The following is a 25,852-nucleotide window of genomic DNA, read 5'->3' as shown; positions in this document are numbered from 1 at the left end:
TAGATATACTATTTATCTAGGTGCCAGCATTAAATACAGGAATATCTACCTAACATTTCAGTAATATGGCCTTGTGGCGAACCTGGTAAGCTGATACCATCCAAGGAAGAACTACATCTGTGTCAATAATCACACAAAGATAAGGATGCTATTTCTGTTCTAGGAACTCCCAAGGTTTGAAATAAATTTTAGTATTCAGAAGGCTGATCCTTATCAAGTTAAGGGCATTATTATAGCACTCCTGAAGTTGGTTCTATGGATTTATTTCTCCTGCAAGTTACTATAGTGGCTTTCTGTCCAGTTTCAGGATCAGATCAGCAACTTTCTTTATGTATAATAGTACCACACAAGGAAATGCCATCCCTGCATTGGCAGCTGCATGGTTCCATTGTTGATCAATAGTGGAAATAGAGAACAGTATGACTGACTTGAAAGCATATTCAAGTAGATGAAAAGATTCCATCAACTGGTATGAGCAGGCAAGATTCTAATAGAAACCTAATGAAAGAACTGAGGTGGATACAGGTCAAAAGAATGTTAAAGAAAATTCACAGGTTCAATGATATGGGTGGAGAAATTTCTATTAATCGAAAATACAGAGGTGACTGTTGACTGCTATGGCAAGCTACTTAAGGAACTACATCCAGAAATTTCAATAAGTCATGGGTGCATCTCCGTCAGCCTCTTTACAAAAGTAAACAATAGTCATTAGTTGAAGTACTTCTGATAATAGAACAAGATTGATAGCCAATTTGGATCTTGGTTATTACTATTACAATCTTGTCAGGAATACTGAAGTGCTTCCGACTTGAAAGGATTAGCCAGTGACATCACTGATGCCCAGGGCATGCCCAGATGGGGACTACTTTCATGTCCCCATTAAGTTGCCTACTGAAGTGGTACCCATATATCTACTTGCAGCCACCTAGTTTTGAACTGCTGGATCTGCAGGAGTTGGAGCAAGTGACAGGAGCTCACCCCATCATGTGGCAGCACCTGGATCTTGAATGCGAGCCTGCTGGTTGTCAGTCCCGTGTCCTAACCACGTGAGCCCCCCTCCTCTTTGGACCTTAGCTGAAAGAATTATTTTAAGTGTTCCTATCCTTTGCAGCATTATCCATGATGTGCAAGATAACCTAGTTGAGTAATTCAATTCATTCCATTTTGGCCCAGGTGGCCACTTCTTGCTCTCATGGAGCCGAGTGAAGCACCTTCTGAAACGTCTGGATATCCTGTCCAAAGTTCCAGTTCTATATGTAGGCTCAAAGTAATTACAAATATATACTTAGCTATTCAATGGAGTAATCCTTGAACATGTATATTCTTCATTTGGTGGTAGAGAACACTTTTGAGCCCTGGGAAAACAGATTCATCAATGGACTTGAGATAGTTTAAAGCAGGGGTCTCCAACCTTGGTCCCTTTAAGACTTGTGGACTTCAACTCCCAGAGTCCCTCAGCCAGCAAAGCTGGCTGAGGAACTCTGGGAGCTGAAGTCCACAAGTCTTAAAGGGACCAAGGTTGGAGACCCCTGTTAGGTTCGGGAAGTAACGAGGCTGGAGACCAGGGTAGTGACAACAGCTCTTTAATATAGGGTGAACCCAGCAACAGGCTGGGGGAAAAACCTCTCCTTTTATACAGTTCTGCTGGAGGCTTCGTCCAATCAGCAACGTGCTGATTTCCCGCTCAAATATTTAAAGGCACAACTGTTAATACATAACACTCCTCCCCTCCCAGAAAACACTTGGTCTTATTTACATATTTATTTACATGTTATTTTTCGACGTAGTCACGCAAATAACCTGGGCGTCTCCTAGTTCTTTCTGACCTCGCGGTTCAGTTCTGGGTGGTGTTTTGAGCTGGTCGGAGGGCTGTTTTCTCCTCCCAGCTCTTTCTCTGGGCCATCGGGCTCTGGATTATTGGCCGACTCTTTTCTTGGCCATCCGGCCTTGGATTAATTTTGGGATTTTCCTTGCTGTTTCCTCGGGGACCTGATGGCGTCGCTGGAACTCTGGGACCTCAGCTAAGTCTTGCGCCTCCCGGGTCATTGTCAGCTGTGGATTCAAAGTGGTATTGGTCATTACCTGTCTCTGTTGGTTGGTTTGGTCAGTTATTCGTTTCCTTAACTGATCTATGTGGCGCCGCCACATTCGGTTGTCTGGTAGCTCTACCACATACGATTTTGGCCCTGTTACTCTTGTTACTTGTCCTGCGACCAACTAGGGCCGTCCCCATAGTTTCGGGCCCACACCCGGTCGCCTATGCTCATTTCCTTGTTTTTCTATCTCCCCTTGTAACCCTCGGGTGTGTAATGGGGTTCAAGCGGTCAAGTGGGCACCGGAGTTTTCGTCCCATTAGCAATTCGGCTGGGCTTTTCCCAGTGGCTGTGCTTGGGGTTCTATGCTGGACGGCTAGGAAAAGTCTATTTTGTTTGCCAGTCACCTGGCTTGAGCCTGGACAATGCCTCCTTAGCGCTCCGGACGGAACGCTCTGCAAGGCCATTCGGCGCAGGGTGGAAAGGTGCAGAGAGGGCATGTCGGATGCCTTCCTCTGCCAGGTACTCTTCAAACTGGGCTGCCGTGAATTGGGGCCCATTGTCGGACACCAGAGTGTCCGGCAACCCGTGAGTTGCGAATAGGTGGCGCAGGGTTGCGATTACTGTTTCGGCTGTGGTGGACTTCATAAGTATGATCTCTAACCATTTGGAAAATCGTCCACCACCACTAGGAACGTTTGGCGTGAAAGGGCCAGCAAAGTCAATGTGGATTCTTGACCAAGGCCCTTGGGGCTTTTCCCATTCTCTGACTGGGGCTGTTGGGGTAGCGGTCTGGACTCTTGGCAAGCTTGGCATTTCCCTACCCTCTCAGCAATCTCTCGTCCATGAGTGGCCACCATACATAGCTTCTAGCTAACCCCTTCATCCTTACGATGCCTGGGTGACCCTCGTGGAGGAGGTCCAATACCTTGCCCCTTAACTTAACAGGAATTATTACACGATCACCCCATAACAGGCACCCCTTGAGCCGAGAGCTCATCACGTTTCTTAACAAATTCTTTGAACGTTAGCGGGCGCATGGCCACCCTCTCTGTACCCAACCGGTACAGTCCTTAACACAATGTCCCGGTATGATGCCGAGCCACTTCCTTTGATGTGACTGGGCCAGAGTCAACGAGTCAATAAGGAGGATGGGTGTCCCGGGTGGGGTCTTGGTCGCCCTGGCAGTGGGCATCGGCTCAAGCGTCTGCATGCCCCACTTCTTTTCCGGTCGATGCTGCAGCTTGTATGAGTAAGCGGCTAAAAATATAGTCCATCGAGTCAAACGTGGCGAAAGTGCCACAGGCGTTGGCGGTCGCCAGCCAGTATCCCAATAACGGTCTGTGGTCAGTCACGATTTCAAAATTCCGCCCAAAGACATACTCATGGAATTTTTTGACCCCTGATACAATGGCTAATGCTTCTTTGTCTAATTGGCTGTAGTTCCTCTCTGGGGAGGACATCGTTCTAGAGTAGAACGCTATAGGGGCTTCTGTGCCGTTTGAAGTCTATGGCTGAGTACAGCCCCACCCCATAAGGGACGCATCGCAAACCAGCACTAGGGGTAGTGAGTCGTGATATTGGATGAGCAGGCTATCACTTGAGAGCAGGTTCTTTACTGCTTCAAAAGCCCTATTTTCTGACTTTCCCCAAGACCAAACAGTATTTTTCCTAAGAGCCTATGCAGCGGTTCCATAGCAGTTGCTTTATTCCTTTGTAATAGCTGTTGAGGTTGGAGTGTAGAAGTGAATTAATTTAACAGGAGCTACCAGCAAGTTACTTTTTGCCTCTAGGACCAGTCGTGCAGAAAAATAGTTCAGATACAGATTTTGTGTTATTGATTCCAAACCATTTAGATGAGTTTGTGAAGGCATTGCAAAAGTTAAATCACTAGTAATCAGCATATGGAGGATGACGATGTATACATTTAAAAAAATCATGAAAGCTTTTTATTTTTTCTCTGTAATTTATATTGTAGTAGTAGATACAAGAATTTTATACTTTCACCATTAAAGTAGGACATGATAACTTTTCTTGTTCCCTTCAAGTATAATAGTCAACTGACATAAATTTTTTATCCGTTATAACATTTGGCAAATCTCCTTTCAGCTGCTTTGCAACAAATAATAATAACATATTCAGTTGACAAGGCACTGCCTTCGTTCGTTCCAGTGTCCTTCAAGTTGGATTGATTGATTGATTGATTGATTGATTGATTATGTACAATCAAGTTGTTTTTGGCTCCTGGTGACTATATAGTTTGTTCAAGATACAGCTTAGAATTACAGAGTTTATGATCTACAATCAGCTACTGAAATCAGGATTCTGTAGAACAAGCTTCCCTAACTTAGTGACTTTCTGATATGTTGGATCAGAACTGCCATAACTCCCAATTAGCTAGATTATTCAGGAATTGTGGAAGTTGTGGTCCACACATTTCAGAGGATACAAAGAAAGGGAAGATTGCTATAGGAAGAAAAGGTTTCTAAATGAAATTCTATCCAAATCCTAGTTTTTGAACTTTTTGAAGGAAGAAAGAATTGGGAAATATGAGATTGATTTAGCATCTGCAGCCATAGTGTATAAATAGCATTGAAGCACAACACTCAGATTTATTTCTTGAATTATCAAACTTCCTTTGTATAAATGCAATTCTCAACACAGCTTAAAACCAAGAACTTTGTTTTGTTATAGGGATTTGGTATAAATGTAGTCATTTTATTACAGTATCTCTTCAGCTCTGTTTATAGGACTACCCATATTAGAACTATTTGCTTTTACTGCCAATACTAGAAGTCACTTGCGTCTCTAAAAAGACTTAAGTACCCAGGAATCTACTATCAGATCTAGGCCAGGCAGATATGAATGATCACCAACACCTTCCTGCCATCTAATCATCTTTATATTTGTACCTAACAATAAGAATGGAAAAGAAATGTGTTTGGGATTATTTTTACAAACCAGCAGGCACTCCTGAGACATATATGCAGATCAGAACACATGTAGATGTTAAGTGTTGAAATGTGAGCTTTTCAGAATTAGGAAATGCAATTTGCAATTCCCAAAATGCATGCAAAAAAAATATATCTGTATGTTGAGGATATATAGACAAAACAACAGATATTAGACTAGTGAAGTATTTTATATTAAGGGAAAACCATAAAACATTTTATATTAGAGGAATCATATGAATTTTATGTGTTTTTTTTGTTCAGTTTGCTAACTCATGCAAAAATGAGAATAAAGCAACTGAGCAAACTGGTTGGCAAATTCAGCCATCTGCTCTGAACATATACTGTCGCAAGAGAGAAAACCCTGTACAGGCAATTAAATAAAAGCAACACAAATGCCTTTAATAAGCATTTGAGTACCAAGTACCATTCTGGCCTATTGATGCTGCTTGGCAGTTCCTTCCTTTGATGTGAGATGTGCTGGTGGAAGAGAAGGAGAATCCATTTCTCTTTCATTCTTTTGCAGCCAACTGGTCCCAGTTTAGCTTCTATAGTGGTTAGGGGGCTCATTCTTTGCTCAAGTTTCAGACATTTTTTATGCTGTACAGTGACAACTCTCTGAAACTTTTATGATCTCTGTTTAGTATATGCGCTGCTGCTATTCCCATAGCAACCAGGGAGTTCAGGAATAAGGGCATCAGCTGGCCATATTGTTGTAATTGTGGAAAGCACCTAAGGGTTTCATAAGGCAAAGAATTGATTTCTAAGGGATAAAAATGTGAGACCTGATGAAACTAATTTATTTGTTTGATAGGACATGAAGCCAAGAGAAATGGAATTTTAAAGACCTCGTGTAAGATGCCAAAATAATGCTGAATTCATTTGCTCTTATGAGAGATTTCTTTTTTGCAATGCAAAGAGAAGAATGTCCTACCCAGTTACTAGAAAATAAATGTATTTATATTTTTTTCTTCTAAAGTAGGAGACTTTATATGCTGCTTCAAATATGTTCACACATAGTCAGATACCACATGATAAGTTCAAACATCAGATTGGTTTCTACTCCAGGGAATTCTGTAATCTTGTGGTATTTGGGTAGTTAGGGGTTATACATACATCCCAAGGCACACCGATGTCTCTTAGTAAAGAGCTTGTCACAAGTCGTTACCACACATGTTTAAATGAAATAGAAACATTTTCAGGTTGTCTTAATCTTTTTCAGATCTATGCTGACATCTGTCCTATTATTATCTTCATGTCTATAATTTTGTGCATCTAATATTAGGGAATGCAAATTAGCCAGAATTTGCTTTTGCCACATCCAGTCCCTTCAACAGCCGAGTATTTTTTGTACCCAGCTGTCTATTTCACCACCCCTTGCTTGTATGTAGCAAACATATTTTCACCTCCTCAAAGTGGGAGAGTGTTACATGAAAAGGTCCTCCCATGAAACAAATTGGCCTCTTGGGCTGCAAACGTGTGAGTGAGGTTTCCTGGTGTTAGAATAGGGATGCTAATTTTCAGACTTAAAGGGGGGAAGGGGGGGATATTCTCTTTGTTAGGGAAAGTGATAAGGGGAAAATGTATTGGGTTGTTAGGTACATTAGATATAGCAGTCTTAACGCTTTCAGTGGATAGTGCATTGGGTCTGAACTAAAAAAAGTCTCTAAACTAAGACAACTGTGGGAGAATTATTTTATGCATAATAGAGATATGGCTATGAAGGACACCATTCTACATAATTCTGTTGTTCTTCAATAGGCGCAGTCTCTAGAAACAGCAGGAAGAAGAAAAGAAATAGTTGAATGGGTTGGATCCAGTGGTGAAATCTAATTTTTTTTACTACCAGTTCTGTGGGTATGGCTTGATGGATGTGATGTGGCTTGGTGGGCGTGGCTTGGTGGGCATGGCAGGAAAAGGATACTGCAAAATTTCCATTCCCTTCCCATTCCTGGGGGAAGGATATTGCAAAATCTCCATTCCCACCCCATTCTTGGGCCAACAGTATTTGCCAGTTCTCCTCCAAACTACTCAAAATGTCCGCTACCGGTTGTCCGAACTGCTCAAAATTTCCACTACTGGTTCTCCACAACCTGTCAGAACCTGCTGGATTTCACCCCTGGTTGGATCACTTTATGCTGCTTGTGGAAAGTGCCATTTCTGGATAACTTAAACAGAGGATAGGCTTAAACATTAAACGAAACCATAATGTGACCTGTTCAGCTTCATTTATTTATTTGATTTGTTGGTTTGATTTATATGCCATCTTTCTTTTCAAAAGGTTTTGGCTGAATATGTTCTGTGAACTGAGCCAATATAGTTTGTAAATCATAGTTTGTAGTTCAGTGCAATATGTCAATCTGGTCATAAATGCCCCTGAAAATAGGGAATTGAGATTTGAAGGACAAAAAGTCCTTCCCTACCTTTTGCTATGCTCGTTTTCTTTTGCCAAACAGCTTAAATAAGGCAGAGGTCACTTACATCTAAACATCAGAAATTACACAGCCTGAAGTGATGATCTCCATGTATTTAATTAGAAAAAAACCCTTTCCAATAATAATAATATTTCCGTTTCGGTACCTATCAGATTACACACCTTAGCAAATGGTTCACAGAGCCTCTAAGCCTTACTCTCTTTTTCCTTCTGCTATTGTTTCCAGGGTTCTATTTCTAAATAACCAACTGGGAGAATCTTGCCCAGCCTATAACCCAGAAATGTTTATTACAATTTTTAGACTACAAGCCCTCTTAACGAATAAAATAACCAGGGTGAAACCTAAGAAAGCTACTTCTCTTTTCAAAGTTTCACGTTAATTAAGACTTGGAAGTCTTTCAGATGAAAAGAGAAAAGTTCATGGACCAGACCAACAAAAATAGACTTTTTCTTATCAGTTAGGAGGAAGGAGATGAAACTCATGCTTTTCACGGAGCAATGATGAATAAATAATGTCGACAGGAAATGCTAGTAATTATTTGGCACCACAACCAGGAAATCATAGGGCTTTGGACAAGTTTGAAAAATAAATGAGAAAAATTCCTGAAAGAAGACTGCCATATTATTGTCAAGAGGGCATATCCTTGTAGTACCTGGAGTCAAATCGAAGTACATTTTATGTTTCTGATTGGTACTGTAAAATCTGCTCATCATTTTATATACAAGTACCTGATTTGGAAAGTTCAAGACAGGTATAAGCTATAACGGACTGCATTGTTACAGTATCTATTGGTTGTCCTTAGATAGTTCAAGGCACTTATAGTCATCTAGAAACATGATGGCGCAGTGATTAGAATGAAGTATTGCAGCCTAATTCTGCCGACTGCTAAGAGTTCAATTTTGACTGGCTCAAGGTTGACTCAGCCGTCCATCCTTCCAAGGTCAATAAAATGAGACCCAGATTGTTGGGGGCAATATGCTGGTTCTGTAAGCCACTTAGAGAGGGCTGTAAAGCACTATGAAGTAGTATATAAGTCTAAGTGTTGTTGCTATTTCTATCTGTGAAGCCCGTCACAGATGGGCTGGGTTACTGATAGGACCATCTCTCCCCAGTTGTTTCTATCTGCCCCATCTGGTCCAGCAGGAGGTGCATGTTCCAAGGCTTGACTGTTAGGGAGTATCAGCTGGTGGGGCCCAGGAGAAGAGCCCTTCCTGCCATGATGCCTGCCCTCTGAAATATCATCTTTCCAGAGACCAGATTGGCCCCAACCCTACTGACCTTTCATAAACCCTCAAAGAATTGGTTCTGTGCTCAAGCCTGGGGCCCTGGTTGTGTGATGGAGCCTGTTTCCTGGTTGTGTTGACTGATGTTTTGTAATTGTTCTCAGCTGCCGTTTTGTATACGTTTTTATCATTTTTAATATTGTTAGCCACTCAGAGACATGTATTTGAGATGGGCAGCCATGTAAATTAAATAAATAAAATGATTACAAATATAAAAAAAAACATAGTATAAAGTGTGTGTATGTGTGTGTGTGCGCGCCCGCGCCCATAACTACTGTGAAAATCGTGGCTTAAGATTTGTGCTTTTTCATATTTTTTTACAAATTCAGCATACTAATACTGATCTAGTGACCTCAATTCTTTATCCTAAGAGGAACAAGAACTGATACTCACTGCATCATCCTTTTACAAGAATCTGACACAAGTTAGATTTTGGTGCAGTACTAAACTGTAATGTGTTTGAGATCTAGTGTTATAGATAAATCTGGCTATTATGTTTAATAATTGGAACAATGTGTGAATCCAAAAGATACTGCAGTATTAACCTTAGACTGAAGTCTCTTTTCCTTAGGCCAGGGGTGTCAAACTCGGATTTCATTGAGGCCACATCAGGGTTGTGTTTGACTTCCTGGGGCTAGAGTGGGCATGGCCAGCTCGATGTCACTTGTGTTGGGGGTACCTGTGTTGGCCGGAGCACTCTGCCAGCGAAAACGGACTCCCAAGCTCCATTTTTGGCTGCAATGGCCTCCTGCAACCTTCTGCCAGAGAAAATGGATCTCGGGAGGGCTGCACATGGCCCTCACGAGCTCCATTTTCTCTGGCAGAGGCACCGTGGGCTGGTCCTTTGCTGTTTCCAGGGCCGCTCCACGAGTCAGATCTAAGCATCCCCCAGGCCTTGAGTTTGACACCCCTGCCTTAGGCTTTCCATGACATAGGCATTTGCATGTTGACAAGTATATAGCAAAGTGTGTCCTGAATTTGGCATTTGTATTAAAATGAATGAAATTACAGGGAAAGAGAAGAAAGAATAAATAGGGTGGTCCCTGGTGAAACCTGCAGATGTGCTGATTGCTTGGACACGTGTGCATATAATATCAGTGGTAGGTTGCTCCCGGTTCTGTCCAGTTCTATAGAACCGATAGTAAAATCGGCAGGAGGCACCTACCCACCAAGACTTCATAAATGATGATCTGCGCATGCACAGAAGCTTCTGTGCATGCGGCCCCGTTGCGAACCCCTAGTAAAGGTAAGTAGAACCCACCCCTGATGTGGTATGTTTACAAATATGCCTATACAGTACATGATGTTGTAGAGCAGGGGGCAGAATTCTAAAAAGAACTAAGAAGCATAATTTATCACATGAATATTCTCTAAGGATTTTTTTTTCTGAAGGCAGTAAAATGAAATGAAAGAAACATGTATATGATTCACTTTGGCCCTGACAGCTATTGTCTGGGTCTGGAAGAGTGAGCTCTCAGAAGGAAAAACTATGTAAATGAGGAAAGGCATAACAGAATAAATAGCCTCAGGCAGCTGTCAGAATTGATATTTTGGGGGCTTTCATATCATTTGGAAAATGAAAATTTAGGCTGGGCCAAAAATAAACATAGGTATAAAACTGAATCTCCCAAAGGAAATAGCCATTATAACTTTTGGAATGTTCAGAATTGGTGATAATTAGGGAACAAGAAGTTAGGCTATGAGATGAGGTCTTTTTAATTTAACTTTAATAGAGGGTGAAAAGTTAGCATGTTCACTTACTTTTGGTGTGATTTATTCTTTATTGTTTTGTTTGTTGCTTTTTTTCTTTTTTCTGCACCATCTAAATTTTTCTTTTTCTTTTTTTCCTAGTGTGGTTTATTTTATTTTATTAAAAACTTCAATAAAATTATTAATAAGAGGCATAAACATTTGTGAATTACTTCAATTTCATCAGAGAGAATAGACTATGTAGGGTTTCATTGAAATGAGGCACTGGTAGATTGAGAAGAGAAGACAGATTGGTTATGTAGATTAAATGTTAAACAGAATACAATTCCTTATCTTTATATATACATATATATAATTTTTATATAATAAAAGATAAATCAAAAGAAAAAAATGAAAGTGCAGGAAAAGGAAAAGAAAACCAAAGTTAAGGAATGACTTCTGATCTTTTCAATGGATAATTACAATTTTATTTTTCTTCCTCTCTCTTTGCAAATTCCCTCATCTTCTCATTGAATCTGCATCTTTTTAAATCTTCAAATACATACATCATCAATTCATTTTTGTTCTTTCAACAAAAAATCCACATTAGGTTTCTAGTCTTTCAATACAAGTGCATTATCAATAAACAATTGTAATGTGTTAAAACCAATTATGATTTTTATGACTGTCTAAGATTGAAATGTTTGATGTGTGAAGGTTTGGAAAGTAAAAGAAGGTAGAAGAGGGAAGAGTGTTAAAAAGGGGGGTGGTGACTGGGCAAGCCTGACTAATTGTATATAACTGTACATTGGATGAAATATTTGATATGATTGTAAAAATAAAACTTTTTTCTAAAAAAAAATAAAAATTATTTATTTATTTTTTATTTATTTACATTTATACCCCGCCCTTCTCCGAAGACTCAGGGCGGCTTACAGTATGTTAAGCAATAGTCTTCATCCTATTTGTATATTATATACAAAGTCAACATTGCCCCCAACAATCTGGGTCCTCATTTTACCTACCTTATAAAGGATGGAAGGCTGAGTCAACCTTAGGCCTGGTGGGACTTGAACCTGCAATAATTGCAGGCAGCTGTTGTTAATAACAGACTGTTTTAGCAGTCTGCGCCACTCAAGGACCCATCAATGATGTTGTTAAAGTCATTTTTTTGTAAAACAATCCTTTTAAGGTCTGCCATAACATGTCCTGGGAGGTTAAAATGGTTTGAATTCATTTTGTTCTTGTTTTAAGCCCTGATGTAGAACTTGTGTCTATTAATTCTTTTAGATTGTTTGTTCTGCTGATCTCAAATAGAATATATTGAAAGTAGAGCAGTGCAATTATGCAAGAGTTCCAGCATGGGCACATATGAACCAAACCTATCTTCTTTCCTCACGCATACAGGATGGGTCATAATGATATATTTACAATTTGTCTCAACATGTCCAGAGTTGGCTTTTAGGACATGAGTTTTTAGCAGGGATATATTCAGACTAAAAGTTTCAGCTAAAGACAATTTATCTAGAAGCAGCCTACTTTCACTTGGACCAAGTCAGAGGTTTCCTGTTTTGACTTAAGCTCCAGACTAAGAGAAACCTCATGCCTTCCATTGATCAGCATGAATAAAGAAGACAAACAACAGTAACTTTTTGTGTGTATTTCAACTAAATGGGATGAGATTGGCTGGAGAGAAGAATTCTGGGTGATGGCATTTTTTATTTCCCTTGGAATAAACTGTACAAAATTTCAAACAGATTTAAGGGTTTCTTTCCCTCTTTCCCAATGATCTTATTTGAGTAGAACTGGAAGACTTTGAGATACTCTGGTGAAAATGCATCACTTACTTGGCAGGTATTCCTCTTTCTGCTCCTTCTTACCATCCTGTTGCTTTACAGATGATTGTAATGTAAAGATCTTTGGCCTCTTGCCAATTCAAGACCTCATTTCAGAAGTGCTCAAGAATACTGAATGATTCATGAATCTTAAATTCAGGTTGATTGCTAGATAGAGATCCTATTTAACTTTGTATATTCAGTCTGAAGCTGCTCTTTTCAAGTTGTTATTCCAGTTTCTGCCAGATCTGATTTATAACTTTTAGCCAAGAATTCTCTCTAACGTGTTATATTTAAATGAGGAAGGATATTTTTATGTGGAAATACTGATATATGTGTTAATAATGTGTTTTGAGATGTGAGTTTCCCTCAGTATTTGAATAGGCTTGAATGTGAACTCAAGCATAGCCTTTAAAAAACATAGCCGTGTTCTATGGGATCAGATTTTGTCTCTTTGGCTTTAGCTTTATAAACAATGCTTGGCATGTGACAGAGTTCCTAGTAATAAGAAAAGACACTTCCAATCGATCGTTCACCCCTGTAGATCCTTGAGCTTTGGGAACAGATCCAAATATTATTGAATAATGGGTTCCAGAAGATATTCTCAAATTATGGATTGCTGCCTACAGGCAGAGAAATTGGAAGGCTATGAAGGATATATTTTCCCATGCTAAATTTTGTTACCAGGCCTTCTAAACTATTTTCTTATATTTTAGGCCTGTTACTGCCATCTTGTGGTTATATATAGGACATACCAGAGTGGTTGATAATAGCAGCAGAAAAGGGTTGAAACAGGAAGCTGGAATTGCAGTTTGTAATTAAAGTGCACATTCAGTTCTATCACATTCTTTAGTAATTGCTTTATCATCTACCAATTTGTCAGAGAAAGATTGACTGAAGAGTCTCTTAACCTCATTCTTTATAAATGCTTTCTCTGTGAGTCCCTGCAGTAGAAACATCATATTATTATATCCCTTTTTGTATTTTATTATAACCCTTTTACTGTAAGCTACAGCTGTAGGCTGTAGGTTACAAAGCTATATAAGCCATTCAGAGTGCTGGTTTATTGCAGTTGAATATAAGTTTATTTTTATTTTTATTTATTTATCATATTTAGGAGTAATCTATTTCCCCCACAAAGAGATTCCAGGCAGTGCACAATAAAAGTTGCAATAAGCAAATAAATAATCACTGCAAGTATTCCTCAAGTCTCTGAAATGTTAGTGACACTGATAAATGTTGAATAATGTCTGCCTTAGTGGTTACTCTGAATCTTCCACATCATTATTAATTTCTCGGAATGATTTTCTTTCCAAAATATTTAATGTTTTTTCAAAGTCGCCAAGTGAATACCTTAAAATATTGTGTATATTTTTAACTCATTTTCCTCCAGGGAGCCAAGAATATGGATTCCAAGTTGCATCATTTACCCAGTCTCACAAGTGACAAATATTATAAGAAATGTTTATCTCGGCTATATTGACAAATACCATGCCAGCTTTTTCTTCCATTATTTTGTTCTCATACACTCTCCTTCAAACTATAGCAATTTTGTATCTCTCCCAGTAAGCACAATGCTGGAGAAACTCATTAGAAGCTCTTATAGAAGACTCTAGTTAGAGTTTGTAGGAGGAGTGGCAGAACCTGGGGGTTGGAGTTAAACTAGGGATTAGCCTAGAAGCCATATGTAGCCACAAGCATATTAAATCTGACTTCCCTTGAATTTGATTAACCATTATCTAACTCCACACAGGTGGTAACTGTTAATTGAGAAGATTTTTGTGCATACATAGCCATGATAAGCAATAATCAGTTTATTTGGACCATCAGTGTGGATCTGATCCTTTGTGCCTGACAGATTTGAAGTATGGACTAGCCAAGGAAAAATATTGAAGTGTTTTAAATCAGGGGTCTCCAACCTTTGTAACTTTAAGGCTTGTGGACTTTGCTGGCTGAGGAACTCTCGAAGTCCACAAACCTTAAAGTTACTAAGGTTGGAGACCCTTGTTTTATTCAACTCTCATTTATTCTTAAAATTAGATGATTCACCTCTGGACCAGTCCTACCTGTGGTAAATGGTCTCCTTGACAAGAATGAAAAATAATCAAAGAATGCACAGTCGTATCATTTTTTGAGCAATTATAATTTATAAAATCAATGTAAATATCAGTTTTAAACAGCTTTAAACATACATTCTCATAGATGATAAAGTATCTGTAGAGACATCTCACCTGTTACAAATTATTATGCTGTAAAGCACATGTGACAGTAAAATTGAACATCCAAACCAGGAAGTATTTTTTTCTGATTTATCTGATACCTCTATGGGTTTCAGGAGTTGTACTGGTGATACAAATTGCTGAAACTTTCCTTTGCAGCATACTAGTTTGCCATTCATTATTTAATTTTTTTAAAAATGCATTAGCTTAGGCTGGATGGAAGATTTCAGCAAGAGTGTGTTGCCCATTGGATATAATCAACCAGGATATATTCTATCCAATACACAATGCACTGATGCCCACCTTTTCGAAGTTGTACATTTGAGTTACTCTTTGCCTTCTAAGCAACATGTATCATTAATCTGCCAGCTACTGGAAATATCCATTTAGCCATGTATAGACCATTGAGTGCTGCCTTTTAAGGCATAGATAATAAGAGATTGCATGGATCCTTACCCTATAAAGCAGTCTTTGCAGACCTTGAGTCATCTAAGTAGGGCCTTTCTGAATCATAGCTAAATGCATAATAAACACAGCAACACATAGGAATATACACAAACACTGATAAATACACCCACTCACCCTCCTAATAAGCCAGTACAGGATAAGTAAACAGATACTTTGTTTAATTCTGATTTCCTCACAGTGAGCTATTTTGTATTAACTACCCACAGAAATCTTTGCAGGGAAACTACTGTTTTGGATGCTGCCTACCTTCTGTTCATTTTCTGCAGCCCCATATACAGACAAACATTGTCTACCAACAAGCCATGCCATAGGCTCAACAGTTCTGAAGCATGCAATTCTTCGTCATGAGGACAAAAGACCTCCTTAAAACCAATAGATCCACATTCAACATAGATATATAGAGTGAGGACAATTCTGGTTTGAAGAGAATTATGTCTCTACAATTTAAACCCAACTTCAAGCCACTTATTGGTATTGAATCCTAACATGAGGATAAAATATTTTTTAAAAACTAGGGTTTTTTAGCTATTTGTTAAAAGTTGCTATGTAAAGTGTATGATCTTTCTTGAGAGCAACACTTCAGTTTTTGATTGAAGTGGCTCCTAGTTTTTGCAAGATTGTTTAGTTTTGCTGGCCTATCCTGATGATTCTTGGGAGGATCAGATTGTTTCTTACTTTGAAACACTGACTTCACTCCCATTTAAATGTCATTTTGCAATCAGGTCTCAGTTATGGATATCCAATTAATTGCAAAATTGTAATGAAATAACCCAGCTGGAACTCAGGGTCTCCAAAAATTTGATAACCTGGAATTGAGACAAATACTGACAGTGAAAATTTCTGAAGTATCTATGTATAGTACTATAAACAGTCTATAAGGTGCTGGTTTTCAGTATCCTTTCTATATTCTATTGTAATGCAAATCAATATCTCTAGAAGGAAGGCAGCAGCTTTACATTAAGCTACACATCATTACAGCTATGTCTGTTAAAGAAAAGAGGAAAATAAAAGAAATGTGCAAACATTAAGTGAACCTTTAGATCAGGGGTCCCCAAACTTGGCAGCTTTAAGACTTGTGGACTTCAACTCCCAGAATTCTCCAGCCAGCTATGCTTTTGAATTCTGGGAGTTGAAGTCCACAAGTCTTAAAGCTGCCAAGTTTAAAGACCCTTGCTTTAGATAAACCAATTTCTGATTTTCTTTTACAAAATTAGAACAAACTGCTCAGCCTTCTCTGATGGTATTCTGCTCTTTGAAGATGAAAGGAAATTCTATTTTTGCAATTATCTGAACTGGTTATCTGCTCAGACCCTTTTTTTGTTGTATGATCTGGCTCTTTTTAAAATAAAAAAAAAAGATATCAGATTGTCAAAATTTGTGAAACTTGAATGTTCTGCTTGGTTTTCCTTGCAACTATCCTCGATAAAGAGAATATTTATAATCTGTCCACAACTAAATAATTGGCATCAGAACATAGATTGGGGAGGTAGATTGTGGAGTTTTTGAACAATAGCCAATTAAGGTCCATAAGTGCTGAACTGCTCTTTACATTGAAAGAAAAGAAAATGCATGTTGATTTAATTTACAAGGCCCAGTATATTCCTTTTCTTCATGGCCAGTTAAGATGCATTCCTCCTTGAATTGACAGGGGGGGAAAAGTATCAGTATAATTTGCTCTGCCCAGACCATCAAGCTTTCATCTACCCCAGTGGTAGTTGTGAATTATCTGGTGCTTTCAGCTTACTTGGGAGGATTTAACAGCACAGCAATTGTGGTCGTCTCTGACCTTTGTCTCCCTCTGATTCATGGCTACCAGCTGTTGAGGGAAAAAAGGCCACAAATTGCTTTCATTGAGGCAAAGTAGAGTAGGTTTGGGTGAAGGTAGGCAAGTGCATCACTTTACAAGTTGCTTTGTCACTGGTATGGAGATGCTCCATGCTGGTACTTCTCGCTGGATGTTTTTGAACATGTGTCTATAAACAGAAAACCTCTGTCCAAAAACAGCCAAGCAGATACATTGGTAATGTGGGTGGCAGATGAACCAGGATGAAATGAGAGGTGCCTTATTGGGCTGGAATGGGAAAAATGAAAACTTTGTAAATATAAGACCAGTATAAAAAATTCCACTCCAGCTCCCAAATATCCAAAATCATTAAGTGCTGCAAAAGGATGCCAGTGTTTGCAGTGATTAGCTAGTCTGATGTAAAGATGGGAAAATGCTGGGAATCTCATATGCATTTCTACATGGTATTAAAAGTTGGTTCCACTGCTCTAATTTATTCATTGCAGGCTGTAAAAAAATAAAAAAAATTCTTTACAATTACATTTTTCATATTACTAATTTGATACATTACTGCAACAAAATGAAACATTTCAGGCTGCAATCCTGAAGATACATTAGATCTTCTTCCATGTGAATAAATGGAAAAGTCCAATCATAAGAGGTCCTGGTTTGGATTTACATTCCTAGCCACAGCAAAAATATCCACAAACAATTTTACTCTAGTGCTAGAATTTTAATGTCAACTTTTTCACATCATAGAGGAAGGATAGGAGTTACTCCAATACTATTCACTTCGTCAAAAGCTAAAAGCCAAAACAGCTTCCTTTGTCCCACCCCATCCCATAGGAAAACAGTAGGGCATGGAAAGAGATCTGCAAAAAGATAGCAGAAAGCCTGTTGCACCACAAAGCATTTATTTAAAAATCAAGGGGAGGGCAGAAAGCAGCATGTCTTATGCTTCTTAAAAGTGGAAGCAGCTCTTTCCAACAGTTTTCTCTTCTTGGACCCACCACGTAGCTATGGTACTCCCAAATTTCCCTCTACACTCTTCAGTGTTTTCTCTTGCATATGCCAAGATGCAATCATTGTGTTTGTTGATACTTCCATGTACTTTGTTATAATCTACTCACAAACACAGCTGTCTCATCCTAATGACATAATCCATCTGGACAGAAGAGTATTTATTTCTATTACAATACATACATGCAATGTACACACAAACATATTGTTCACTAGCAATATATCAGTATGTCCTGCAAAGCCAAATTCTAGCCTCTGTCAAATTATCTGATGTTATTTATTCATTGCCTGCTTTTGTATCACACACACATAGACACAAACACAATTCTGCCCTGTTTAATGTGTTACAAGATTTTGTCCATCCATTCCTATTGTAAAGGATGCTTCATAAGGTTGGACATACATGTTGACATGCAGTTGGCACTTTCATTTGTCCCAAGATAGATTTGAAGACACATCCACTTAAATGACTATGAACAAACCAATAGAGAAAGAAAAACTGGTGATAAATTGGCATAGAATGGGATAAGAAAGAGGGTAATTTTAGGTTAACATCTCCACTTGTTGCTCTCTTTGCACTGCTCAAATTACTTTAAACATTCATTGGGGACATATTTTGTGAAATTTGGTAGCCTCATCTTGAACCATGATGCGATCTTGAGCATAAACACCGAAGTCTCACAATATGTTACTGCTCTTGAATGGGAAAGATTTCCACGTTCTCACATGAGACTTCAGAGATCACTAGAGGCTTGCTATTTAAAATAAATACAGATTTGGAATAGTTTTTGTGGGTCTGCAGGCATGGTTTAAGGAAGGAATAGATATTTTGACATCCCAAAGCTGCAGATTGTTAGGTGAATGAGCAGTAATTCGAAAAAGAAACACAATTCCAGTTCATAATCCATCATGTGCGTGAAGACTAGAAGTAAAATGAAAACCTATATTCCAGAGCCAGAAATCCAGTCTTGTCCTGTCCCATTGTTCATCTCCTAAAATGTAAAATTTATTGCTTATATATGGAAATGCTAAACTAAGCTGGTTAAGGATTTTCTAATAACATTACCAAAAATATTTCTGGAGCAGCTTTTATTTGCTCTTGACTCCCTATCATGGGACTTCCTCCGTCCCATAGAAGTGATTCAAGTGTTACAACCCCTTCAGATCCTACAGCTTGAAATAGCAAGGTAGTTGATTAAAGTCAGTAGTAAAACGACTGCTTTAGTAGTAGCAGTGTAGAAACCTCAGGTGAAAGTTTGATTGACACACATAGTATATAGAAACCAAAAAGATTATAGTCCACTTCCAGTCTATATCTGTATACTTAATAAATCCCAGCTGAATATAAAAACACTATGCTAAGCAAGCTATCTATCTTCAGTAAGTTGTTAAAGTGAAACAAAAGAAGTGGTTGATAAGTGATTGTGATGATCACCTCAATAGGAATTGTGCTTAAGCAGAGCATTTCTACTTGTAGCTTGCATTCATGTCCTCAGTATACCTTCTTTCCCCAATTCGGAGTCAAAAGTTGCCAATCTGTATTCTAGGTTCTGCAAAGGCATAGCTGTGGAGCAAATTAGCTATTTTTGCTATCTCCCAGCAACTATCATCTAAGCCTGCCTTACACCAATCCAACATTAATTAAATTACATTAATTAAATTAAACATTTTTTTCATATTTATACGTATGGATTGTACTGTTGTCTCTAAGTAAACAGGAGGTTATTCTTTATTAGGGCATTTGAGAAATCCCTTTTTCTTCCTGGATCCTTTGGTTCCATAACTATGTAGATGGGGTGTTCTGCTCTGCTTCTCTGGGCAGCAAAACTTCACATTCCTGCATGCAAAGTCAGATTGAAATTCTTTAGAGCAATTCATATCCCAAATAAGGAGTTTACCTGATGCTGAGAAAACCAGCTTCAGCCACTCATTCCATCTGAAGTCAGCTGGCTGCTTTCCCTCCACCCCACAGTTCCCATTATGACTCCTGTTTTATTACTGTTTCTCCCCCCGCCCCCCCAATTCTCACTCTTCTTTATTGCTTCTTTTCTTTCACAGTTACAACTTCAGATTTTCTGACCAGGTTGAACATTGCTTTTAAAAACCTTTCAAGTGTACCCCTGCTTGTAAACTGTGTGGATGCTTGTACCCCATCCACACAGTTTACAAGCAAATAGGTGTAGGTTGTGCGTTGGGTTTCAAATTTGATTGCCAGGAGGATTGTCTCAGGCCAGATAAGATAATGCAGAGTTGAATTGGAGTGGAGGTGTAGCAGAAAATTAAGTTATCAATTCATGAGACAAAACCACAAAGGGTAGGAGAAACAGAATTTTATTTGCGCAAAGGCCCAGATCCATTCGCATGGGAGAAAATCTGAACCCCGGGTTACGCCCAAGATGTTACTTTTATACTTTCTTACAGAGCAAAGCATAACAAAAAAAAAAAAGAAGTTGATATAATTGGTTATTTTATAATATTTCCATGTATGGGAGATATCTTACACCATCTGTTACTTACAGTACCCTCTTCTTACAAATCGTGTTACAGGAATTAGGTAGTACATAGGTCACAAAGAATAACATTTAGCAAGTTTTCTGTACTTTCTAGAGGTTTGCAACGTAACACCTCTGCAAAGCAATATCACTTCTACTAATGTATGATAAGTTCATTTCTAAAAGCCCTATAGATTCATGAGTATTCACTTGAGGGGTAAAGGGGTATCCTTAACTTTATAGGGTCTTTTGCTACCTGCCTCAGAGGGATTATTAGTATTAGCTATGTGGTCACTAAGACATGAAAATGACTTGGTGGCACACAATCAAATTATAGAGAGGAAAAGTGCAACTGTCTAGCAGTATTTGACTCTTGTTCCCCTATTATAAAATATGTAAAGGAAGTATCTACTATAATATTTAGATTACTAAATCAAAAGATTACTAATTTTCATTAAGTAATAGTCAAATCCATTCTATAGATGCCTTTCTATGGATCAGCCTGTTCTGTAAGCTAATATAATGGCTGCCTATCACTGGGCAGAAGTATGGTGCTGTTACCAGAATAAAACTTGGATAGGAAAGATGATCAGGATTATAGCTGGCAAAGACTTGGACTATATCCTGAAATTTCCCTATCTGTCTAGTTCTGAATGTGTGTGGTCTATACATCAAATTGGAATCTTGGTGTATACTGGAATGGGAACTAGCTCAGGGGTGATTCATAGAATATTTTATGAGTTGGTTTCATAACCTGCTGTAATATGCAGTCCACTTTTAAAAAATTGTGTATGTTCATAGATATATTTTTATATCAAATCTTGAATGTATTGTAAAGACATAGAGCTCAGGGAGATATGTTCTAATTTAAGGAAAAAGAGGGAAATCCATATAAAGGGTCAGTTATACCACTGAGTCCAAATGCTGGTATGTGGACATCCAAATCAGTGCACCTCAGGCAAATGTCTCTTTAGCTTCCAATTAAACATAACCAAGCTCACTAACCCTTTGGCTAATGGGTTACATTTTCAGATTGCTATTTTTGTTGGGAAGATTTTTGTAATACGAAGTCTGACTTTGTCTCTGTGCAACTTAAATCTGTTATGAGAGAGAGCAGACCTTAAGCTTTTCTATCTGACATCCCTTCAGATGTTTGAAGTGTTGGCATGTCTCCTCGCAGACATCTTTCTGTGCCAAACATATTACTCCACAGTAGCTGAATTTGCACCACACAGTTCATTGTCTTTTTGAATTAATTCATTTTGGGGATTGTAGAATATCTCAAAATAGGAAACAACTAATTTAATCCAAATTTACATAAAACACTAAAGTACCAACAAAATTCAAGTTAATTTAGCTTAGCAAGTTGTGCAAATGCAAGCATGCTTTAATTAAGCATATTGTGCAAACCTATCCCCTCAGTTCCTTGACAACTGCCTTTCTTTATTGGAAAGGAGCTGAGCTGGAAGAAGACAATCCTGGACCAAGTGACAAAATGGAAGATATGGTAGAAAATAAGGAAATTCTGGTAGTTGCTTGTCATGTGCTCCTTTATTAATAGACTCCAGTATCTGATTTCTAAGTGACATGTCTGCATTTGGGCCACTGCCTTTGTATTTAATTTGGCTTTTGCAGAAGAGTTTTGAGCTTGTTTCTGATTTCCTCAATTATATTTTCTCAAGTAATTTTATTTTGTAAGGTATGTTAACATCAGTGTAATATTAGAGGATAACAAGCCATGATAGTTTCTATGGAATGTAACCTAATTCCATCAGCTGGATCTCAGGACAGACTATTCAGAGTTTACAGATCTGCTTCTGATGCCTTGGTAGGAGGCCAGTAGTGATGTATAAAGTTAGTTGTTTTAAGAAATGATTTTGTTTGCAAATAAGGTAATTCAAAGGCAGATATTTCAAGCCCCATACATATAATGCTATAGAAGAGACTATAATGTAATTAGTCTTCATGAATGCTTGATCTAGATCAGGGGTGTCAAACTTGTGGCCCGCAGGCTGGATGCGTCACATACTGGCCATGCCCACGCCCGGTTTAGCGAAGGGGGAAAAAGTTGTGATACATCATGTGATGACACCATGACAATGTGAGTTTGACACACTGATCTAGATTAAGCCTGTGCAACAGAAATAATTTTTTTAATGTAACAGAAAATATAGCTCTTTTTTCATTGTCTCTCTGACTATCTATTTTCTATCTATCTATCTATCTATCTATCTATCTATCTATCTATCTATCTATCTATCTATCTATCTATCTATTATAATTATACTTTATTGTCAGTGCACAACATATGTACAATGAGATTGGTTGAGCTCCCTCAATGCACCCTCCCCAACACAATACAACTCAGAGTGAAGATAGAAAATTCATAACCCAATAAATCATATTAACAAAACACCCAGTCCTATTGCACCAGTGTGAACATGTTACACATTGTGCCGGCTCTGCAGTCCATCATACTATGTAGTTATGATGTGATTTCTCATTCAGGAGTCTGACAGCCCATGGATAAAAACTGTTCTTCAGCCTGTTTGTCCGGTTGGCTATACTTCTATATCTCCTTCCCGATGGTAGGAGGGTAAACCAGGGTGAGAGTAATCCCTAAGAATTTTTCCCACTCTTCTAAGGCAACGAGCCCTAGCGATCTTGTCTAGTGGTATCAGGGGACAACCCACAACGTTTTGTGCTATACTCACCACCCTCTGTAATGTTTTTCTATCCGCGGCTGTCAGACCAGCATGCCCTATTGTGATGCAATAAGTGAGGACACTTTCTATTGTGGACTGGTAAAAGGAGGTCATCAATTGTTGTCCCACTCTGTTTTTACGCAAGACCCTAAGGAAATGGAGTCTCTGTTGTGCCTTCCTGGCCACCTGGATCGTGTTGTTTTTCCAGGTGAGGTCTTCGCTGAGATGGACTCCCAGGAATTTAAAGGAGGAAACTCTCTCTGCACAGCCCCCCTCAGTGTAAAGTGGGGCAGGTTCCTCTAGGCAGATAAAATGGCCTACATGTGACAGTCATCAGTTCCACATCTGGGAAGCAATACGTATAAGCTACTCTGCTGTTAACACACCAGTTACTGTGTATATAGATACAGAGTCCTCCTCCCTTGCTCTTACCGGAGTCGCCATTTCTGTTGAAGTGGTAAGTAACACCAGTGGCGGGTTGCTACCAGTTCTCCCCAGTTCGGGAGAGCCGGTAGCAGAGATGTTAATGTGACAGTGAACCGGTTTGCTCCGACCACCATCTGGGCTCTCCTGCCCACCCGGTGCTATACCTACCTTTATTCCTTCATTTTTAGCCCAACTGAAAGGTGTGGCAGAGCGGATTCCAGTGCCTCAGCTGTTCTGCAAGTCAGTGTGCTTGCGCAAAGCACAAGTTTGGCATGCATGTGAGTGAAGCGATCGTGCACATGCCGACCGTGCGCAAAGAGCGTGCGCAAAGCAAACCAGTGGTAACACTGGTTAGAACCCACCACTGAGTAACACGGCTTGTCAACCCCACTGCTGCATCAGGTACAGATGGATGTAACCAGGTCTCTGATAGAACCATCACAAAGCTTTCATGGAGAAGCCTGTTTGCTGCCATCTGCAGCTCTAATTCATCAATTTTGTGGACGAAAGATCTGGCATGCGTCAAAAAGACACTAGGCAGTGCTTGTCTGTGAGGCTGCTTTTGAAGCTGACCAGCTCTACAGCCGCACTTTTGTTTCCTCTCCTTTCGCTTTTGTCTACACCTCCCCGACCAGCAACAATCCATGGAGATCCTGGAGGCCTCACCATGCAGTTTGATATGTTGTGGGACTGCTGAAAATCACTGGTAATTTCAGATTGATTTGCAAGCCCGATGTTTAGCAGCTATGTGCGGGTATAGGCAAATTTTGCCCCTTGGACTACACTGTGTGTATACATCATACCAGTGGTGAAATGTAAAATTTGTTACTATCGGTTCTGTGGGCGTGGTTTGGTGGTGGGGTAATGTGATTGAGTGGGCATGGCCAACTTTTTTTTTTAACTTTTAAAAGCATTTTTTCTACAACCTCTTTGGCTGAGGAGGTTGTAAAAAAATGCTTTTAAAGGTAAAAAAAAAACTCTCTGATGATCGCGCAGCTCAGCTGGGCATGGGGGGGGCAGGGATTTTTATTTATTTTATTTTATTTATTTATTTATTTTGTCACAACATCATACAAAAAGATTATATAGTATATACACATATAAACATATATAGGAAGAAGAAAAGAAAAACAATAGGACAGGAACGGTAGGCACGTTTGTGCGCTTATGCACGCCCCTTATGGTCCTCTTAGGAATGGGGTGAGGTCAATAGTAGAAAGTTTTTGGTTAAAGCTGTTAGGATTATGGGAAGAGACCACAGAGTCAGGTAAAGTATTCCAAGCACTGATGATTCTGTTGCAGAAGTCGTATTTTCTGCAATCTAGATTAAAGCGGTTTACATTAAGTTTAAATCTATTGGTTGCCCTTGTATTATTGCAATTAAAGCTGAAGTAGTCTTTGACAGGAAGGACATTACAATAGATGATTCTGTGAGCTAAACTTAGGTCTTGTCGAAGGCGACGGAGTTCCAAGTTTTCTAAGCCTAGGATTTCAAGTCTGGTGGGATAAGGTATTTTGTTGTTTTCAGAGGAATGGAGAACTCTTCTTGTAAAATATTTCTGGACACGTTCAATTGTATTGATGTCAGAGATGTGGTGAGGGTTCCAAACAGGTGAGCTGTATTCTAGAATTGGTCTAGCAAATGTTTTATATGCTCTGGTTAGTAGTGTGGTGTTTTTGGAAAAGAAGCTACCAGTTCTCTGAACCACCCACCAACATTGCTACCGGATCGGGTGATCTGGTCCGAACCGAGAGCATTTCATCCCTGATCCATACACACATTATTCCAAGTACCACACACCAGTAACGGGAGCCCAGGGCTGCTGCATGTGAATGTGCCACCATCTTGTGGCTCTATCTATCTATCTATCTATCTATCTATCTATCTATCTATCTATCTATTTATCTATCTAAACAGAAATATTTTTACTAAACAAGAGTTAGTTTCTTGGATGGACTTTGCATGGATAGTTACACTTGGACTTGCAAATTTCTGTATTGAATCTGAAACTTGATTGAACTTAGCTTAGTGAACAGATACAAACACACATATGCCATTATCTGAAATGGAATATGAACAAGTGAAATAGGTAAATACTATATTTGTGAAAAGCTGGGCATGAGTATGGTTGTAGCAGACGATAAGTAGTCCATGAATGGAGAGATGAAAGCCATGGATATGTGGAAAAGTTGCAGTTGCCATTCACCGTCTGAGTGATATAATGTTCTTTCAACATAATATCAACCTTGAACATATTATCCATTTTCCCAACAGACCCTGAATCCCAGAGAAAGAGGACAGTACAAAATGTGCTCGATCTGCGGCAGAACCTCGAAGAGACCATGTCCAGTTTACGGGGCTCCCAAGTAACTCACAGGTGAGATCTCTGCTCTTGGTTCCCTCTGCTCTTTGGCTAAAGCACTGAAGTGACATTTTGGCGGATTAATATAAATCAGTTGGCCAATTTCTGTTTGACCTTTTATTAAATCAAAGGGCAAAAGTGCTAGCATGG

General features: G+C 39.0%; 1 protein-coding gene across 7 annotated transcripts in view; it reads left to right on the top strand.

Annotated features, from left to right (window-relative positions):
- Nucleotides 1-25,852, top strand: part of NAV1 (neuron navigator 1) — a 282,699-nt gene that overhangs the window by 137,041 nt on the left and 119,806 nt on the right. For all 7 annotated transcript variants that reach the window (XM_058174445.1, XM_058174444.1, XM_058174441.1 and 4 more), the window contains one exon: nt 25,615-25,717. In XM_058174445.1, coding sequence (XP_058030428.1) covers nt 25,615-25,717 — 103 coding nt within the window. The remainder of the gene's footprint in view (nt 1-25,614; nt 25,718-25,852) is intronic.

Source organism: Ahaetulla prasina, chromosome 3 (assembly GCF_028640845.1).
Source record: "Ahaetulla prasina isolate Xishuangbanna chromosome 3, ASM2864084v1, whole genome shotgun sequence".
NCBI classification, from domain to species: domain Eukaryota; kingdom Metazoa; phylum Chordata; class Lepidosauria; order Squamata; family Colubridae; genus Ahaetulla; species Ahaetulla prasina.
This window is presented reverse-complemented; position numbering and strand designations above follow the sequence as displayed.